At 36.6% G+C, this 17,014-nt stretch overlaps 1 protein-coding gene across 3 annotated transcripts in view; it reads left to right on the forward strand.

Annotated features, from left to right (window-relative positions):
* POLQ (DNA polymerase theta) overlaps positions 1–17,014 on the forward strand; it is a 78,757-nt gene that overhangs the window by 56,845 nt on the left and 4,898 nt on the right. Inside the window, exons 21-27 of one of the 3 annotated variants that reach the window (XM_037525468.2) lie at positions 983–1,120; positions 2,435–2,609; positions 6,074–6,200; positions 7,037–7,161; positions 9,528–9,712; positions 12,667–12,778; positions 14,236–14,360. In XM_037525468.2, coding sequence (XP_037381365.1) covers positions 983–1,120; positions 2,435–2,609; positions 6,074–6,200; positions 7,037–7,161; positions 9,528–9,712; positions 12,667–12,778; positions 14,236–14,360 — 987 coding nt within the window. Of the gene's footprint in view, positions 1–982; positions 1,121–2,434; positions 2,610–6,073; positions 6,201–7,036; positions 7,162–9,527; positions 9,713–12,666; positions 12,779–14,235; positions 14,361–17,014 lie in introns of those variants that run through there. The other 2 variants (XR_008553861.1, XM_037525471.1) reach the window with 2 other exon arrangements.

A 17,014-nucleotide genomic window follows, 5' to 3' on the forward strand; every position in this document is an offset into this window, starting at 1 on the left:
ACTTAACCTCTAGGCCACAGGGAGACCCTAACTTAATTAAATTTAAATAGAATATATTGATTCAGTTCCCTAGTTATACAAGTCATATGTCATATGATCAGTGATCATATGTGGCTACTGGCTGCTATATTAGACAGTGTAATAGAGAACATTTCTGTTATTGCAGAAAAGTATTTTTGGATGATAATGGTCTAGAATTGTCATCAGTACACAATGGCTTGAGGATTAGATCCAACCTGCCACTTGTTTTTATAAATAAATTTTATTGGAACATAACCACACTTATTCATTTACTTATTGTCTGTGACTGCTTTCACTTTGTAATTGCACAGTTCAGATTTGCTTAGTGCCAAAGAATAAAATTTGCCAAGTTGAAAGAAAGCTGAATCTTTATGTAAGGATGTTGGGCCAGTTTGCTAACCCCTGCTTTAGAAGAAAGCTAGGGTTGGTGGAAAGAAACAGGACTTTAGGGTTAGAACAAGTTCTAATTATTTTGTTGCCATGTAACTCTGAGCAAGTTTTTCTGTCAAATTCTTTCAAATCTGTCATAAATTTGTTATGATTGCATTAAAGGTAACATGTGATGACACATGTAAAGCACCTAGCATAAAGACTGGCCCATAGTCAGTGCTAAATAAATATTAATGTTTACCCCATCTGATTTAGCCCCATCATGTTACAGATTTATTGACTGACAATGGAAAACGTAATTTACATATGAAGTTTTCACAGTTCTGAAGGATTTACCAAAAATAGAAACTTAAAGAACTTTTAAATATATAACTTGGTATTTTTGGATTGTCTTAATCATGATAGGGCTCCTTTTGTGGGATTGTTCAATTATTGTTACTCTAGTAATACTTTGTTTTTCCTGCTGTCTTCTCTCTTGCTATTCATATAATCTTTGATATCTGTATAAGAGTTGCCTGATAAGGAACAGGACAATTTGATTCTAGACTAAAGAAACTTTAATTTCTTGCAGGTCTTATTTTTGGAATTGAAGTTGCCACCAAATGGAGACATAAAAAACCAGGGCAGCAAGAAAACTTTGGGTTCTACAAGAAGAATGAATGACGGTAGACGGAAGCTAAGGCTGGGAAAACAGTTCAGCACTAGTAAGGTGCTCTTTGGGGCAGTGACGGGGCAGAATCTGAAGTACACTTTGTATTTTGATGTCTTGAAAGAATGCTGATGAACTCAGGATCTAATGCATAACTCACTATTTGAACTTACCTGGCTAAAAACAAATTTGTTTGCTTTTATAAATAAATAAATAAACAAACAAATAAATAAATAATTTCAACTGTCAAAAAAACCTGGAGACATTCCAGCATGGAAAATCTGGACCCTAATCTGAGTTAGCAATTGTGTTTTTCCTATCATTAAAACAGTAAAGTTTGTAAACTCAACCTGTAGACATTATTTAATCATTGATATCCACCAGTCTTGGACTTCTACTTTAATATAATTTGTATAGTTATAGGAACATAAACAAAGGCATGGAAGAATTAAAAAGAAAAAAGTCAGCTAATACAAATAAAACCTTTTTTTTTTGTTCTAGGTAAGTTTTTTAGGTCATAGTAAGTTTTGTGTGAGTTTGCTTTAAGAATCTGATCTGCTAATTTCAAAGCAAAATTGCTTATCAGAATTCATGCAAAGTATGTGCATGGGGAAAAGAAAATGGCTTAATTTTACAATTTTATTGAAAATCAGGGGCTTAATTTTATATTTTAAAACTGAATTAAGTTTAATGGCAAAGTAAATATAGAAAGTATGTCCACAGCAGTCTCAGAGAACTGTCCAAGTTGACATTCTGTGGAATTGTGCTGCTAATATCATTAACTATGATTTGCTTGCTCTTGGAAAGTTTTCACAGCTCCATTCTGTAAAAATCTCATTAGCACTTTTATGTCATAAGTTTCTGTTCTATAGTGATTCATCAAAAGTCTGTAGGATAGGAAATTCAAAGTTGTACAATAAAAATAAATGTTTTGTGATTTCCTTGATGTGGAAAGTACTAGGACAAAAAGGGGAAACTGGAGAGTTTCCAGTCTCATGAGGAATGGAGGAGGAAAATACACAGAGAAAGAAAAGAAATGATGTAAATTCTTGGTTTGTGGAATGTGGGGGGGAAGTTACTTTGCTAATTAACATTTCATTGATTTTATTTTTAAAAGGTAAATCTAAATTGGTATTACAGTGTTATGTTTGAGTTTTATAATTTGTAGTTATCACAGCTTTATCATTATGATGGTTAAAGAAGAAAACCCAAATGGTAATTTTGAGTTTTAGCTATAGGAGTTAGAAAATTTAATTTTAGGATTTTATTAGTTACCTAAAAATGACTCTGGCTTACTAGCTTGTTATGATTTTTTTGTTGTTGTTACAGAATTTGGACAAAAATCTTAATTACTTTATTATATTTCTTTGGCAGGATGTTTTGAATAAATTAAAAGCACTGCATCCTTTACCAGGCTTGATATTGGAGTGGAGAAGAATTACAAATGCTGTCACAAAGGTGGTCTTTCCCCTGCAACGGGAAAAGCGCCTGAATCCTTTTCTTGGAATGGAAAGGATCTATCCTGTATCACAATCACATACTGCTACAGGTACTGAGAAATCTTAGATATATTTGCTTATGATGACCTAGAAAATCACATTTTGATCAGGGATTTAGTGAAGTTTCATAAACATTTATTAAACACATACTACATATATCCAAAGCATGAATATTGCCTGGGCATAAGTTTTTATAAGGTAATTCCTGCTTTGTAAGTACCAGGTAGAGTAGCTGGGATGCCTAAGACAGTGTCTTAGATGAGACTAGACACAGAAATTAAATATTTATTTGAGTGAGTGATATTAGTTAAATTCAGACCTTGTTTTCTCCTGAGCCTCTCAAACTTCTCTCCAAGTTGCATTTAAGTAGGCCTGTGAGGTCTCTGTGTCATTTGTCCATTCAATCAGAAAAGAAAGCTCTAGAGTTCTTTGGATGTCTCATGACCCTCTTGGGATAGGTATGACAAAGTCAACCTAGAGTTTTCCAAGGTAAGGACAAAAAGCATTCTTTCTCTAGGCAGTGTAAACTCTAAATATTTTCCAAATGCAAATTGCATTGAAGAAAGAGCAGTGTTGATTCTATGGTGGGGGGCAGTTTAAGTTGGTGATACAGAATGTCAACTTTGACACCAGATTTTTGCAAGATTTAAATTTCATTGTTGTGACTCTTCAGTGCCTTTACCTCTCAGTGTGTAAGTTCCCTCATGTGAAAGGCAGGGTAATATTTCTACCTTACCAGGTCAACCTGAGGATTAAATAATTTAGTACATATAATTTTTTTTTTTTTTAAAAGATTTATTTATTTATTTATTTATACAAGCACTGGGTACAGTCAGAAGCGCAGGAGGGTGAGAGAATTCACCAGAGCCAGAGCGGGGAACAGAACAGGCAGAGTGATGAAATACACTGCTGAGGGGAGCAGCGGGCACGGCAGGAGAGGTCTGCCGTGCCATGTGGGACCCTCCTCTGGTGGCCGGGGAGCAGCCAGGGATCGAACCGGTGCTGCAGAGGCTGTGGGCAACTTCGCAACCCAGCGCTCAACCGCTGCGCCACCGGGGAGGCCCCATGTAATCTTTTGAATTGTACATGGCAATTAGTGTGTGGCTCATTATCAGTTGTTGCTGTTATTAAGAATGGAGATAACCATGAATCCTGTTATAAACATTTTTCCTTCTTACCGATTTAGCTAACCTCTTCATTCTCCCTAGACATTTCTTGCCCTGTAGGTTTTTAAAATCATTTTGAAACATATATTAATGCTCTAAATTTAAGTAAAATAAATCCTTGTTGGTGAAAAAACACAATCTAGAATTTCAAAGATGTTGCACATTTATTTGTTGCTTATAAAGCATAAAGTAGTCAATTCCTTTTTATCCCTGCTGGGTTTTTGTCATATTATGCTTATATAATAAAGAATATTTTAGAAATATAAGCTTACCTAAGCCAGTCCATTACTAGGATTCATTTCCGTGAAGCCACATTTATAATTTGTTTTTGTCATCTTGTTTGTCTTCCAGTGTTACTTCATTAATTCAAACAGGTGACTTAAATATTAAGTAGCATTATAGAAAAGAAGATGATATGCTGAGTCAGGAAGGGGCTTAGATACTTTCCTCTGCTATTTGTTAGCTTTGAAATAAGGATATTAGTATTTATCATTAATTGAGCATTTATTTTGTGCTAAGAGCTAAGTAACAAGGACGCAATATCGGGTTTATTCAGAACAATATCTGATATCTAAAATGCCTGATTCATCAAAAGGAAATTAAATTTTATATATGTGTGTATATATATATATTGTAGTAGAGAACCTGTTACAATGAAGAGTATTTCATAAAATAGGATTTTTTTTAAATAAAGTTTTTATTGAAGTAACATTAGGCTATAAGTTTGAGGTATACATCATTGTAAATCATCACCTGTATGTCTGCACTTACATACATCCGTGCATCTCACCAGTGAAAGTATAGTTTCCATCTACCACCAGCCAATGGACCCCTAGCCATTTCCCCGTCCCTACCCTTTTCCCTCTGTTAACTACCAGTCTGTCCTTTATATCTAAGTTTGTTTCTGTTTTGTCCCTAAAACAGAATTCTTTGTTGCTTTGTATGTATTCTAAAAACTGCAGTAACAAAATCAATGGCCTAAACTTTTTTTGGTTTTATTTATTTATTAAAATATTTTATTTATGCATGCAAGAACTGGTGTGTAGGCCAGAGGCGTGGGGGGTGAAAGGATTCACCAGAGACAGAGTGGGGAGCAGAACAGGTGGATCCTCTGAAATACACTGCTGAGAGGAGCAGCAGATGAGACAGGAGAGGTCTGCTGCACCCTGTGGGTAGCTCCCTGGCCAGGGATCAAACTCATGCGGCAGTGGCTGGCAATAGCTTGATAATGCTGAGACTTTAACCCCAGAGCCACCAGGAAGGCCCCCTAAACTTTTTTTTTAAACAACACTAATGTGGTTTAGAAAAATTAAAACCAACAACTGAACATATAAAATACTTTTGGGGAAATAAAGGTTATAAACATGAGAACAAAATTCTGTTGCCTTGAAAATTCATTAATCACCTGATTCTAGTCTTCAGCCATTTCAGTGCCACCATCACTCTTGATGCGTGTTTATGATGATGAAAAAAACAGGCCAAGTGAAAACAAAAACAAAAACAAAAGACAAAACAAAACAAAAAAACCAGGCCAAGTGGTATCTAGAAGTCACCATCTAGATATCACCATCTCTAGATATCACCATCTCTCACTACTAACTCCATCTCCCAGGTTGCTAGTCCCTCTAGCTCTGGGTGTCCTGCTTCAGCACTCAGTTCTGCTCCAGTATCTTCTATCTTGTGCATTTCTGACTTTTAAAGATGAAAGAAAGTCATTTCTTTAAGATCCATTTGCTAATATGACTGGTAATGTTTTATATAGTATTGACATCTGGTGCTCATTTAACATAGGAATAGTTAAATTTTTTCTTATTATAAGACTGTTTTCTAGAGAGCTAAGTTAATGTAAAACATTGTAACTTATTACTTAATTCCTTTACATTGGGGCTGGTCTTGTACTTTATGGTTGTTAGATATATGAGCATGATGAAAAAGATATATAAATGTAAATTTATTTTAGCTTAACAATAATATGACAGACTTTTTTTTAAAGGTTTATTTATTTATGCATACAAGATCTGGGGTGTAGGCCAGAGGTGGGGGGGTGAGAGGATTCACCAGAGACAGAGTTGGAAGCAGAACAGGTGGATCAACTGTAAATACACTGTTAAGGGGAGCAGTGGGTGAGACAGGAGAGGTCTGCTGCACCATGAGGGTTACTTCTCTGGCCAGGATTGAACTCATGCTGCAGTAGCAGCAGATTGCTTCATAATGCTGATGCTTAACCCCTTATGCCACCAGGGAGGCCCCATGGCAGGCATTTTTAAATTCAAAAATATAATTATTATTAAAATGAATGTCAACCTTTTTCCCTCCTAATTTTTTGTCTTAATGTTTCTTGATTTTAGGAAGAATAACTTTCACAGAACCAAATATTCAGAACGTGCCAAAAGATTTTGAGATCAAAATGCCGACACTAGTAGGGGAAAGCCCACCTTCCCAAGCCCTGGGCAAAGGTCTTCTTCGAATGGGGAGGTAGATTCTTTTTCTTTATTTTATGTTAATATGCTTTTCTGAGTATGAAAGTGTAAAAATAGACTTTTGGACAAAAAATGAAAATTTCTGTTCCAGACATACACATTTCTATTCTACATACTACTCATCTTACATCTTTAGTCTCTAAAGAAGGTAGTTGATGGTGAAATGCTGAAAACCTGAGTGACTAATTTTAACAACCTGCACTATAAGCTTATGTCAATCATATATTGAAGAGAGGAGTTTGACAGCATCAGGAACATCCCCCACCTGCCTTCACTATATATACACAAAGAAAAATCATGGATAATTTTGTATTCTATATGGTCAAAGAAATTTGTTGAGTTGAGCTAAACATCAGTGAAGTCGAAGCAGTTTGTGGGAAAGGCTTTTTTTTTTTTTAAATTCTAAAAAAGATTTATTTATTTATGCATAGAAGAACTGGGGTGTAGGCCAGAGGTATGGGGGGTTAGAGGATTCACCAGAGACAGAGTGAGGAGCAGAACAGCCAGATCTATTGGAATACACTGCTGAGGGGAGCAGTGGGTAAGACAGCAGAGAACTGGTGCACCATGTAAGTTAGCAGTGCTGGCGATAGCTTGATAGCACTGAGACTTTAACCCCTGGGCCACCAGGGAGGCCTGTGGGAAAGGCTTTCATTGAATATTTGCTAAAATAGGTCTAACAACTTTGTTAAGTTTAAAAGTGAATTCATATAATAAGGTATTTGTTTCTTGAAAAATGACTTTCCTGAAAGAAAAAAAAACAAACCACAGACCTTTTTTGCATATTTGAGATTGTTTCATATCCAGCTGATGATGTTGTTTCTATGACAGAGGAAGAAATTTTAGGAAGGATTGTGGCCTTAACCCTGGACACCCAGCACAGAAGGAGGAGAAAGCCTCAGACAGAGGAATGCCATTTTCTGTTAGCATGCGACATGCCTTTGTTCCTTTTGCAGGTAAGGTGGAAATGGATTTTGAGTTTCTCATAGCTTTCAAAGCATTGATAAAATCTGAATTATGAATAAGACTAGAAGTACACACTGATCCTACCATCTTTTGTTCAGTGGAGCTTGTTTTTCTCCTTTGTGATGCATTATTGTTTTCAAGATCTGCTTGGTAGGAAACTTTTTTGGTGTATGTTTGGCAGTCTCCTGAAACCATGTTATCCATGGTCATTGTAAACCTTTTGCAAAATCCAGTGGATTTTGTTAGTCCCCCTCCCCCCCCTTTGGTTGCTGTACAGCATTTGTCACTGTTAATCAACCCATGCCGATCAACTTTTCCTTTACCTCCATGGACACAATATTCCTTGGTCTCTATTTCTGACTTGGTTTGCTCCTTTGCTTCTTCTCTTCTCCCCACTGCTGCTTCTTGTTACATGGGGTAGCCCCCCAAGACTATCCTTCTGCCTGACCTCCCTTCAGTACTCGCTAGTCATAAACCTTTTTTGTCATAAAAAAATCAACAATGTGGGCCTCCCCTGTGGCTCAGCATGTTAAGCGCAGCGCTGTGACGATGTCCGCAGCCTCTGCAGCACCAGTTCGATTCCCGGCTGGCCAGGGAGATACCCACATGGCACGGCAGACCTCTCCTGTCTCGCCTGCTGCTCCCCTCAGCAGTGCCTTCAGTCCATCTGCCTGTTCTGCTCCCTGCTCTATCTCTGGTGAATCCTCTCACCCTCCTGTGCCTCTGGCCTGTACCCCAGCTCTTGTATAAATAAATAAAATCTTAAAAAAAAACCCAAATAAATAAATATACTTCAACCTTTAGAAAAGAAATTGACAGTGTGTCATGAAAATATGACAAGTCATGATCTAACTCCCAGATTATCCCTGCTCTTAGTATACTTATTTGCTTTCTTTTCTTTGGTCTGAATAAGTGCAGTTAACCGTATGAATTTATTTGAATTCTATCAGAAACTTATATTTCAAAGGGTGGAATTCAGGGCTATGATAGAATAACCTGCTTGGCAATTTTCAGTTTTGCTTTTTAAGTATGAACTATGAGCATTTTACGTTTGTAACCATTTTTATATTCAGTTCTATTCAGTTCTATGGCATTAAGCACATTTGCATTGTGGTACAACCATTACCACCATTCATTTCCACAACTTTTCCATCTTCCACAACTGAAACCTTGTACCTAACTCCCCACCCTTCAACCCACCTTTGACAACCACCATTCTCCTTTCTTTCTTTGAATCTGACTACCTCTCGGAACCTCATATAAATGGAATGACACAAAATTTTTCTTTCGTGCTGGCTTATTATTCCGTTTAATATCTTAAGGTTCATTCATGTTGTAGTACTAGTGTGAGGATTTCCTTCCTTTTAAGACTTAGTAATATTCTGAATTCACATACCTCATTTTGTTTAGCCATCAACTTTTTATTCTTACCTAAACAATAACGTTGTATTAACACAACAATGTTTTATACTGCTTTTGTTTAAAATTTTAAAATAAATTTAATTGTATGGATTCAGTCTGAAAATTTCTAGTGTTAGATGTAGTGTGTAGTCTATTGACATGTAATTATTGATGTAATCGATTTAAATTTATTATCTTTTTTTTGTAATTCTACCTCTTTATTTAAAGCAGTTCTTATCTGCATTTTTTCTACTTATTAACTATATTTAGGTACTTTAGAGTTTGCAAGATATATTACAGCAGTTTATTTTCAAATAATTTTATACAACTTCTTAATATAAGTCATTTTTTCATTTCTCCTTTCTTATAATAAACTTAACTTCTGCTAATATAACTATTATAAACTCTGCTATGTAGTTAGTGTTTTTGCTTTAAACAACTTTCAGAGCAATCAAAAAACCAAAAAAGTGTCTTTTCTATCCATTTTCTTTTTTATCACTTTTGGCATTCTTTGTTCCTTGTAGTTAATTAATTCAACAACCATTTGTTAAGGCCTATTATATAACAGGACTTCTGCAAGGGTTTCAATATGTAGAATGCAAAGGGAAATTTAGTCTTTAATTTCAGATGGCTTAGAACTATGCTGGAGAGGTGTGAAGGAGCCATTTTAGATTATGTGTCAGGTGTGTGGGAACATGGAGGAAAGCACTGCCATGGTGGTTAAGGAACAGAGGTCAGGAGTAGCTTTATGCGTATTTTATGAACTTGAACCCTAAATGGAACAAAATGATATAAATTATAGACCTGAATTGCATCATTATAAGAACAAGATTTTAACTTTGGGATACATGACCCCATAGTTTCACGTTAAACTATATTTCTGTCATCCTGCTCAATTGTATAAAACTTAAATTTGTCTCTTATATCAACTTTGCTGCAATCATTTCTACTTTAGGTGGTTTAATATTAGCTGCTGATTACTCTCAACTTGAACTGAGGATCTTAGCTCATTTATCTCAGGATCGACGTCTCATTCAAGTATTAAACACTGGAACGGATGTTTTCAGGAGTATTGCAGCTGAATGGAAGATGATTGAGCCAGAGTCTGTTGGGGATGATCTGAGACAACAAGCAAAGCAGGTGATCTTGGTTGTTGTTATTTATATGTGTGTATATATATATATATATATATATTTATTATAAATTTTATTTTTATATTCCATACAATTGTGACCCCCTTATTTTGACCCTAATCCCTCCCCTCCCCGCCCTCCACCCCCAATAGAGTGTCTCTGGTTCATAGTTGTTTGTTGATTTTGATTTTTACTTTCTTGTAGTTATTCTTTTTCCTGGTCCCTTATTTAAATTTTCTAGATTCCTGCTATGAGTAAGACCATCCGGTATTTTTCTTTTTCTTTCTGGCTTATTTAGCTGAGCATGATCCCTTCCAGCTCCATCCATGTTGCTGCAAATTGCATGTGTTTATCTTTTTTGAATGCTGAGTAATAGTCCACGGTGTATATGTACCACATCTTCTTGATCCAGTCATCTATTTTTGGGCATTTGGGTTGTTTCCAAAGCTTAACTATTGTAAACAGTGCTGCTATAAACATAGGGGTGCAGGTGCTCTTTGGAATTGATGTTTCTGTGTCTTTTGGGTAAATATCTAGGAGTGGAATTGCTGGATCATATGGAAGCTCTATGTTTAGTAGGTCCAGAAATCTCCACACAGCTCTGCATAGTGGTTGGACCAGTTTGCACTCCCACCAACAGTGCAGGATAGTTCCTTTTTCTCCACACCCTCGCCAACATTTGTTGTTGCTAGTTTTTTTTAATATGTGCCATCCTCACTGGTGTAAGATGGTATCTCATGGTAGTTTTGATTTGCATTTCCCTGATTACAAGTGATGTTGAACATTTTTTCATATGCCTGTTGGCCATTTGCATTTCCTCTTCAGAGAAGTTTCTTTTTAGCTCTTCTGCCCATTTTTTGACTGGATTATTTTCTTTGTTTTTGTTAAGTCTCATCAGCTCTTTGTAGATTTTTGTGATCAGTCCTTTATCATTAGTGTTGTGTGCAAAAATGTTCTCCCAGTCGGTGGGGTTTCTCTTTGTTTTTGTTATTGTCTCTTTTGCTGTGCAGAAGCTCTTTAATTTGATGCAGTCCCAGCTGTTTATCTTAGCTTTCACTATCACTAAAGCAGGTGATCTTAACAAACATTTTTTTAGCATAAGTGAGAGTTTTAATAATTCAAAAGAGGTAAATATTTTGATCACTTGTTGAGGAATGATTTCGCCATCTTTGGATCTTTCAAATTACATTCATCTGAGCCTATCTCATGGTATTATTTATACGTTCCTTTGCAGAGTCAGTAGGAAGATCAGACTGACTTGGTCTGGGGCTGATTAGGGTCGGAAAACTGTATGCCTTAGTGGTTGTTACTGTGGTAGTGGCAGTTGTTTGTGTGTGTGTGTTTGCATTTTAAATCTCCTTTTTGTCTGTATTTTCATCTTTCTATTTTTACACATTATTGAACATTGTTGCTTTTTATAGAAAGATGCTTTCTAAATATTTGTTGAAAAGTAAATATTGCTGAAGTGTGGATTATAATTAATAACTGATTGTTTTTTAAATTTTTGAGGCAATTGCTTGGCTAATCCACCTGGGAAACTTCATGCTGTCCTTGCACCTTTCAAACAGTTTTCTGTTAGTTCCTACTACTGGATGACTGACAGGAGCAAAGAACATAGAAAGTCAAAAGCTACATTTATATTATTTCTTGGCCTGAATTAGCACTCATGCTTTCTTACCACATGACCTGTGGGAAATCTGATGCCATTTTCAAGAGATCAGTGTTGTTGGTTGAGCTAAAGCACCACTCTCATCTCTAAGATCCTGTTTTACGTATTTACCTTTCTAGTTACAGCTGTGATTCTTGATTGGCTCTCACCACCACTGCTTATTTAGCAACAACACTTATTTTTCCCTCTGTTTAGAAAGCCAGCTCTGTTTTCTCTAATACCCTCTGAGGTTCTGGACTTAGCAAGAATCAAACCCTAGGTAAAATATATAAAAAATAGTGGATATTTTAATATTTAATCTTTGTAATGACACATGAAATAGGTGCTTTTACTGTCCCAATTTTATTTTATTATTTTTAAAAAGATTTACTTATTTATGCATACAAGCGCTTGTGTGTAGGCCAGAGGGTTGGAGGGTGGGAGGATTCACCATAGACAGAGTGGGGAGCAGAACTAATGAAATACACTACTGAAGGAAGCAGCAGGCAAGACAGGAGAGATCTACTGTGCCATGTGGGTTAGCTCCCTGACTGGGAATCGAACTGGTGCTGCAATGGCTACTAATAGCTGGATAGTGCTGAGACTTAACCGCTTGAGCCACCAGGGAGGCCCCAGAGTTTCTTTATTAATACATTTGACCATTTCATTCCACTCTCCAAAAAATTTCCTTAGGAGTTTGTGTTTAACCCAAATAAATTCTGTAATTGTGGAATTTCAGGTGGCTGCTGTGAGGGAAAGAGGATATTTATTTTCTGTGAAGTCTTCCCTGTTATCAATCCATGAAGCCTATTCTTCCTTTTCATTTAGTCCTCTCCAGGGACAAGGAGAGTGATGTTTTTAGTGCTTCTCTTCCTGACTCCTAGGTAATTCTTTAAGGAGAAATTAACTGTGAGAAATAGAAAGCTGCTATGAGGACTGCTGCATAAATGACAGAGTCAGAAGTAAATCTTCCCTTTTAAATCACTAGGGTTATATTCTTCATACTGTTGCCCTTCATCTATCCGCCCCTCCTCCCCTCAAAAAAGTATTGCTAAAAAGCAGAAAAGTATCAGCCCCTATATATGGGCTATTGGAAAAGTCATAACCCATTTTTTCAAAGACTATGTCATGACTTTTCTTATAACCCAGTATTTAATCCACCCAAAGCAGATCTAATCATTTCTTTAAATCACTATGAAATAAAATATTTACCAAATTTTAATTATAAGGTAATTTTAATACTTGTGTCTTTTGTTGTTATGATCTATGATTTACTTACCTTTAGTTTACTGAGTATGATGACTCCTTTTCAGATTTGTTATGGAATCATTTATGGAATGGGCACTAAATCTTTGGGAGAACAGATGGGTGTTAAAGAAAATGATGCTGCTTGCTACATTGATTCCTTCAAGTCCAGATACACAGGTACAGAAACCTTGGGGTTAATTATCTTCTAGATACTGTGCTATTTTTTTTTCAATTGTATGTCCACATTATATTAATTTTTTAAAATTTGTGTTCAGGATTTTCTTTTTGTTTTTTGTTTTTTGTTTTTTAAGAATGGAGTCATCACACTCCCAGACTTTATTTATTTATTTATTTAAAGGATTTATTTATTTATGCATACTAGAGCTGGGGTACAGGCCAGAGATGCAGGGGGGTGAGAGGATTCACCAGAGACAGAGTGGGGAACAGAACAGGCAGACTGAAATACACTGCTGAGGGGAGCAGTGGGCAAGGCAGGAGAGGTCTGCCTTGCCATGTTTGTTTCTCCCTGGCCAGGGATTGAACTCGTGCTACAGTGGCTGCGGATTGCTTCATAGTGTGGTGCTTAACCCCTTGCACCACCAGGGAGGCCCCTGTGTTCAGGATTTTCAATTTAACAAGTTTTCATCAGACATTACTAATTGAAAAATATTAACCTTGCTTGCTTACGAGTATTTACTAAGATGTTTTTTTCCCCATAAACTAGGGACTGAAGTGGAATAGCAAAATGCAGTTGATATATATGCTATTATGTTAGTGCACGTATCTTATAAAATCTTGAAATTGTTCCGTGCCTGAGGTTTAGATAACTTTAATTTCTAACAGTAAATTATTGTTTAAAGGTATCAGAAATGGTGAGAGAACGGTTATTATAGAGCAATTTTAGAATCATTGTTTTGTTTAAATTATCTCTTTTGGCAGTATATGAAGGTATAATTTATATATTAATAGATTCCATTTTTCAGGTGGATAGTTCTATGAACTATCTCTGAGCTCCCTGAGACTTAGTGGATCTTTAGTACAAGGATGAATGCTGGTATAGGGAATATGAATGTGCTTGAACAATACACTATACATAGTCTTTTTGAATTTTAAGAAGTAGGATGCAGATGTTCCTAGTGAGGTATTTATTTATTGTTAATTTCAGTCAGGTCCTGTTTGGATCATAACATCAATGGTTACAACGAGCTGTTGAAATTTTATAATCCTGGAAATATGATTAAAGAGCAAAAGATCACTAACATGTTCAAAGAACTGAAACAGGAGAAATAGCATGGTCTTAAGATCCTGAAGTGAAACCACTTAGGGTTTAGTACTGCCCTGCTGTTCTGGAGTTTAGTATCATATTTTTGTTGCTGCATTTGATTAAAAATAGAGTTGAATGATGTCATTAATATATTTTATTTTATTTTATTGTAATTATATCATTTATAAAGTCCATTTTGTTTCAACTTTCTGATACTAAAAAGCAAACAAAAGTTTATATGCAAAATTTTGATGATATATTATTACTATTAAAACTCATGGAAGGGTGTTGTTATAGCTCACTATATTAAAACTAGTGAATGAGAATAAGGATAACTTTGGCTGTAACTACTGCTATATTTTCTTTGTAGGTATCACTCATTTCATGAGAGATACAGTGAAGAATTGTAGAAGAGATGGATTTGTTCAGACCATTTTGGGAAGGCGTAGATATTTACCAGGAATCAAAGACAATAATCCTTATCATAAAGCTCATGTATGTTAAAATTTTTTTGGATTTTTAACTTTAGTTTTCAAAATAACTTGTGCTTTTCTCACAAAAATATTGGTAATGTCCCTTTTAAGGATCAGTGTCATATTAGATATATCTTCTCCTTATATAAGGCCTACCAGTTGTTTCATTAGGACCTCTGAAGTGATGGCATATGCCAATATTTGCTGAACGGTCTTCGGGAGACTATTGTAAATATAGGTTCACTTAATAATACTTCACTTAAAGATGTTCTGTTTTGTAATCCTGGAAATATGATTAAAGAGCAAAAGATGACTAACATGTTCAAAGAACTGAAACAGGAGAAATAGCATGGTCTTAAGATCCTGTAGTGAAGGGGGTTGACTTCTTTATGGCTTCCTTAAGATTCTGTTTCAGTAAAGCAATTATGTATTAGCTTTGGTGATTAGTTGTAAGTGAACTTAATTCTTACATTTCCTAATTGTTTTTTGTTTCAGATACCATGTACTAATTAAGCAGATTATACCAATTTTTTTTTTTTTTTAAGATTTATCTATCTGTTTGTACAAGCACTGGGTAGTCAGAAGCACAGGAGGGTGAGAGAATTCACTGGAGCCAGAACAGGGAACAGAACGGGCAGACTGACTGAAATACATTGCTGAGGGGAGCAGCAGGCCCGGCAAGAGGGGTCTGTCGTGCCATGTGGGACCCTCGCCGGTGGCCAGGGATTGAACTGGCGCTGCAGAGGCTGTGGGCAGCTTTGCAGCCCAGCGCTCAACCGCTGCGCACCAGGGGAGGCCCGATTACACCAATTTGCCAGTGTCTTTGGAGATTAGCCACTCACTGAATTGTGGTATTTTTTGTTTCATTCTACTTTTTTATTTTAAAACCTCTTTTCATCAAATATTATTAGAATGCCCACAATATTGATGGAGATTATTCTCTTTTTTTTTTAAAGATTTATTTATTTATGCATACAAGAACTGGGCTAAAGGCCAGAGATGCAGGGGTAATGAGAGGATTCACCAGAGACAGAGTGGGGAACAGAACAGGCAGACTGAGTGAAATACACAGCAGAGGGGTGCAGCGGGCAAGACAGGAGAGGTCTACTGTGCCATGCGGGTTTCTTGCTGGCTGGCTGGGAATCCAACTTGTGCTGCAGAGGCTGCAGATTGCTTCATAGTGCTGTGCTTAACCCCTTGCACCACTAGGGAGGCCCAAGGCTATACTTAACAACACTTAAAAGATTTATTGATGGGGCCTCCCCAGTGGTGCAGCGGTTGAGCGCTGGGTTGCGAAGCTGCCCCCAGTCTCTGCAGCGCGGGTTCGATTCCCAGCCGGCCAAGGAGAATCCCACATGGCGTGGCAGACCCCTCCTGCCTTGCCTGCTGCACCCCTCAGCAGTGTACTTCGTCAGTCTGCCTGTTCTGTTCCCCGCTCTGGCTCTGGTGAATTCTCACCCTCCCGTGCCTCTGACTGTACCCAGTGCTTGTATAAATAAATAATAAATCTTAAAAAAAAATTCATTGATGGTATTTAATTACATTATAATTCAGATTTCTTTCTGAGATCATTGGGATTTATAAAAGTTTTCTATATATCTTGTCATTTAAGATTCTGTTATAGTCAAAATCTTCAATTTTGTCTGGTATCATATTTGTCCTTCCCCCACACTTTTGGGTGTCAGTGCCCACTACACATTGTATGTCATGAAAAATACCAGCCCCCAAACTGCTAAGTACCTTATGCTAGGAGCTAAACGCCTTCAGAGCACTAATGCTAACTGCCATCTGTAAACTCTGTTGTTCAGTTGAGAAATGAGCTTAGGAAATGGCCCACATGGCCATCAGTTCTGGCAGCTCCTCAGGTGGATCCAAAGTCGCTACTAGAGGAAAAGAGGAGATCTGCCTATGCTTATGGTGGGTGTCTTCTTGCATTCCACTAGTAGCATATTGTATAAACCATTTCCATTTAATTATGTAACTTCTGGGCAATGCCATCCTCACTAAAATGTTTCTCCAACATTAACCAAGAAATCATGGCCATAGAGATAACTTCAATTAATAATATCTGATAGCATGTTAATAGGTGCCCCTTCAAATGGGTGGTAGGAGGCATCCATAGGCTCTAATCATAAGCCTCAGTCTACATTCCACAGAAGACTATTGCAGAGAATTTTTCCCCACTACCACTCCAGTTTCTTTTCTATACTGTGTAGACTCAGGCCGTCTTACTGTTTCCCATTTAGCATATCCAGCTAACACTGCTTGAAGATTTATATGCCTTCTGTTTTACTATACTAGATAGGAGAAATGTTTCTAGTCAGTTACAGTGCACTCCCCATAATGCAATCAGGTAAAAGAGATACAACCACTTTGCATAAAGCCTGCTTAAACATATAAACATTTACTTTGTACCTACAAATTTTCACTGAGCTTCTTTGCCTTTTTTTGGATATCAGAGGAAAATTTTAAACATTTCACCAATAAATAGAACTTTATTTTAAAGGTTTTAATAGTGTCTATATCAGATAAAGTTAAGTTCTCTATATATATTTGCGTAGGTCAGAGTTTCTGTCGCAACTACTCAACTCCATTGTTGTAGTATAAACAGTCATAAACAAGTGAATGTGGTTGTGTTCCAATAAAACATTATGTACAAAAACAGGAGATGGGCCA

This window comes from Talpa occidentalis, unplaced genomic scaffold (genome assembly GCF_014898055.3).
Source record: "Talpa occidentalis isolate TD23 unplaced genomic scaffold, MPIMG_talOcc4v2.1 talOcc4.4, whole genome shotgun sequence".
Lineage (NCBI taxonomy): Eukaryota > Metazoa > Chordata > Mammalia > Eulipotyphla > Talpidae > Talpa > Talpa occidentalis.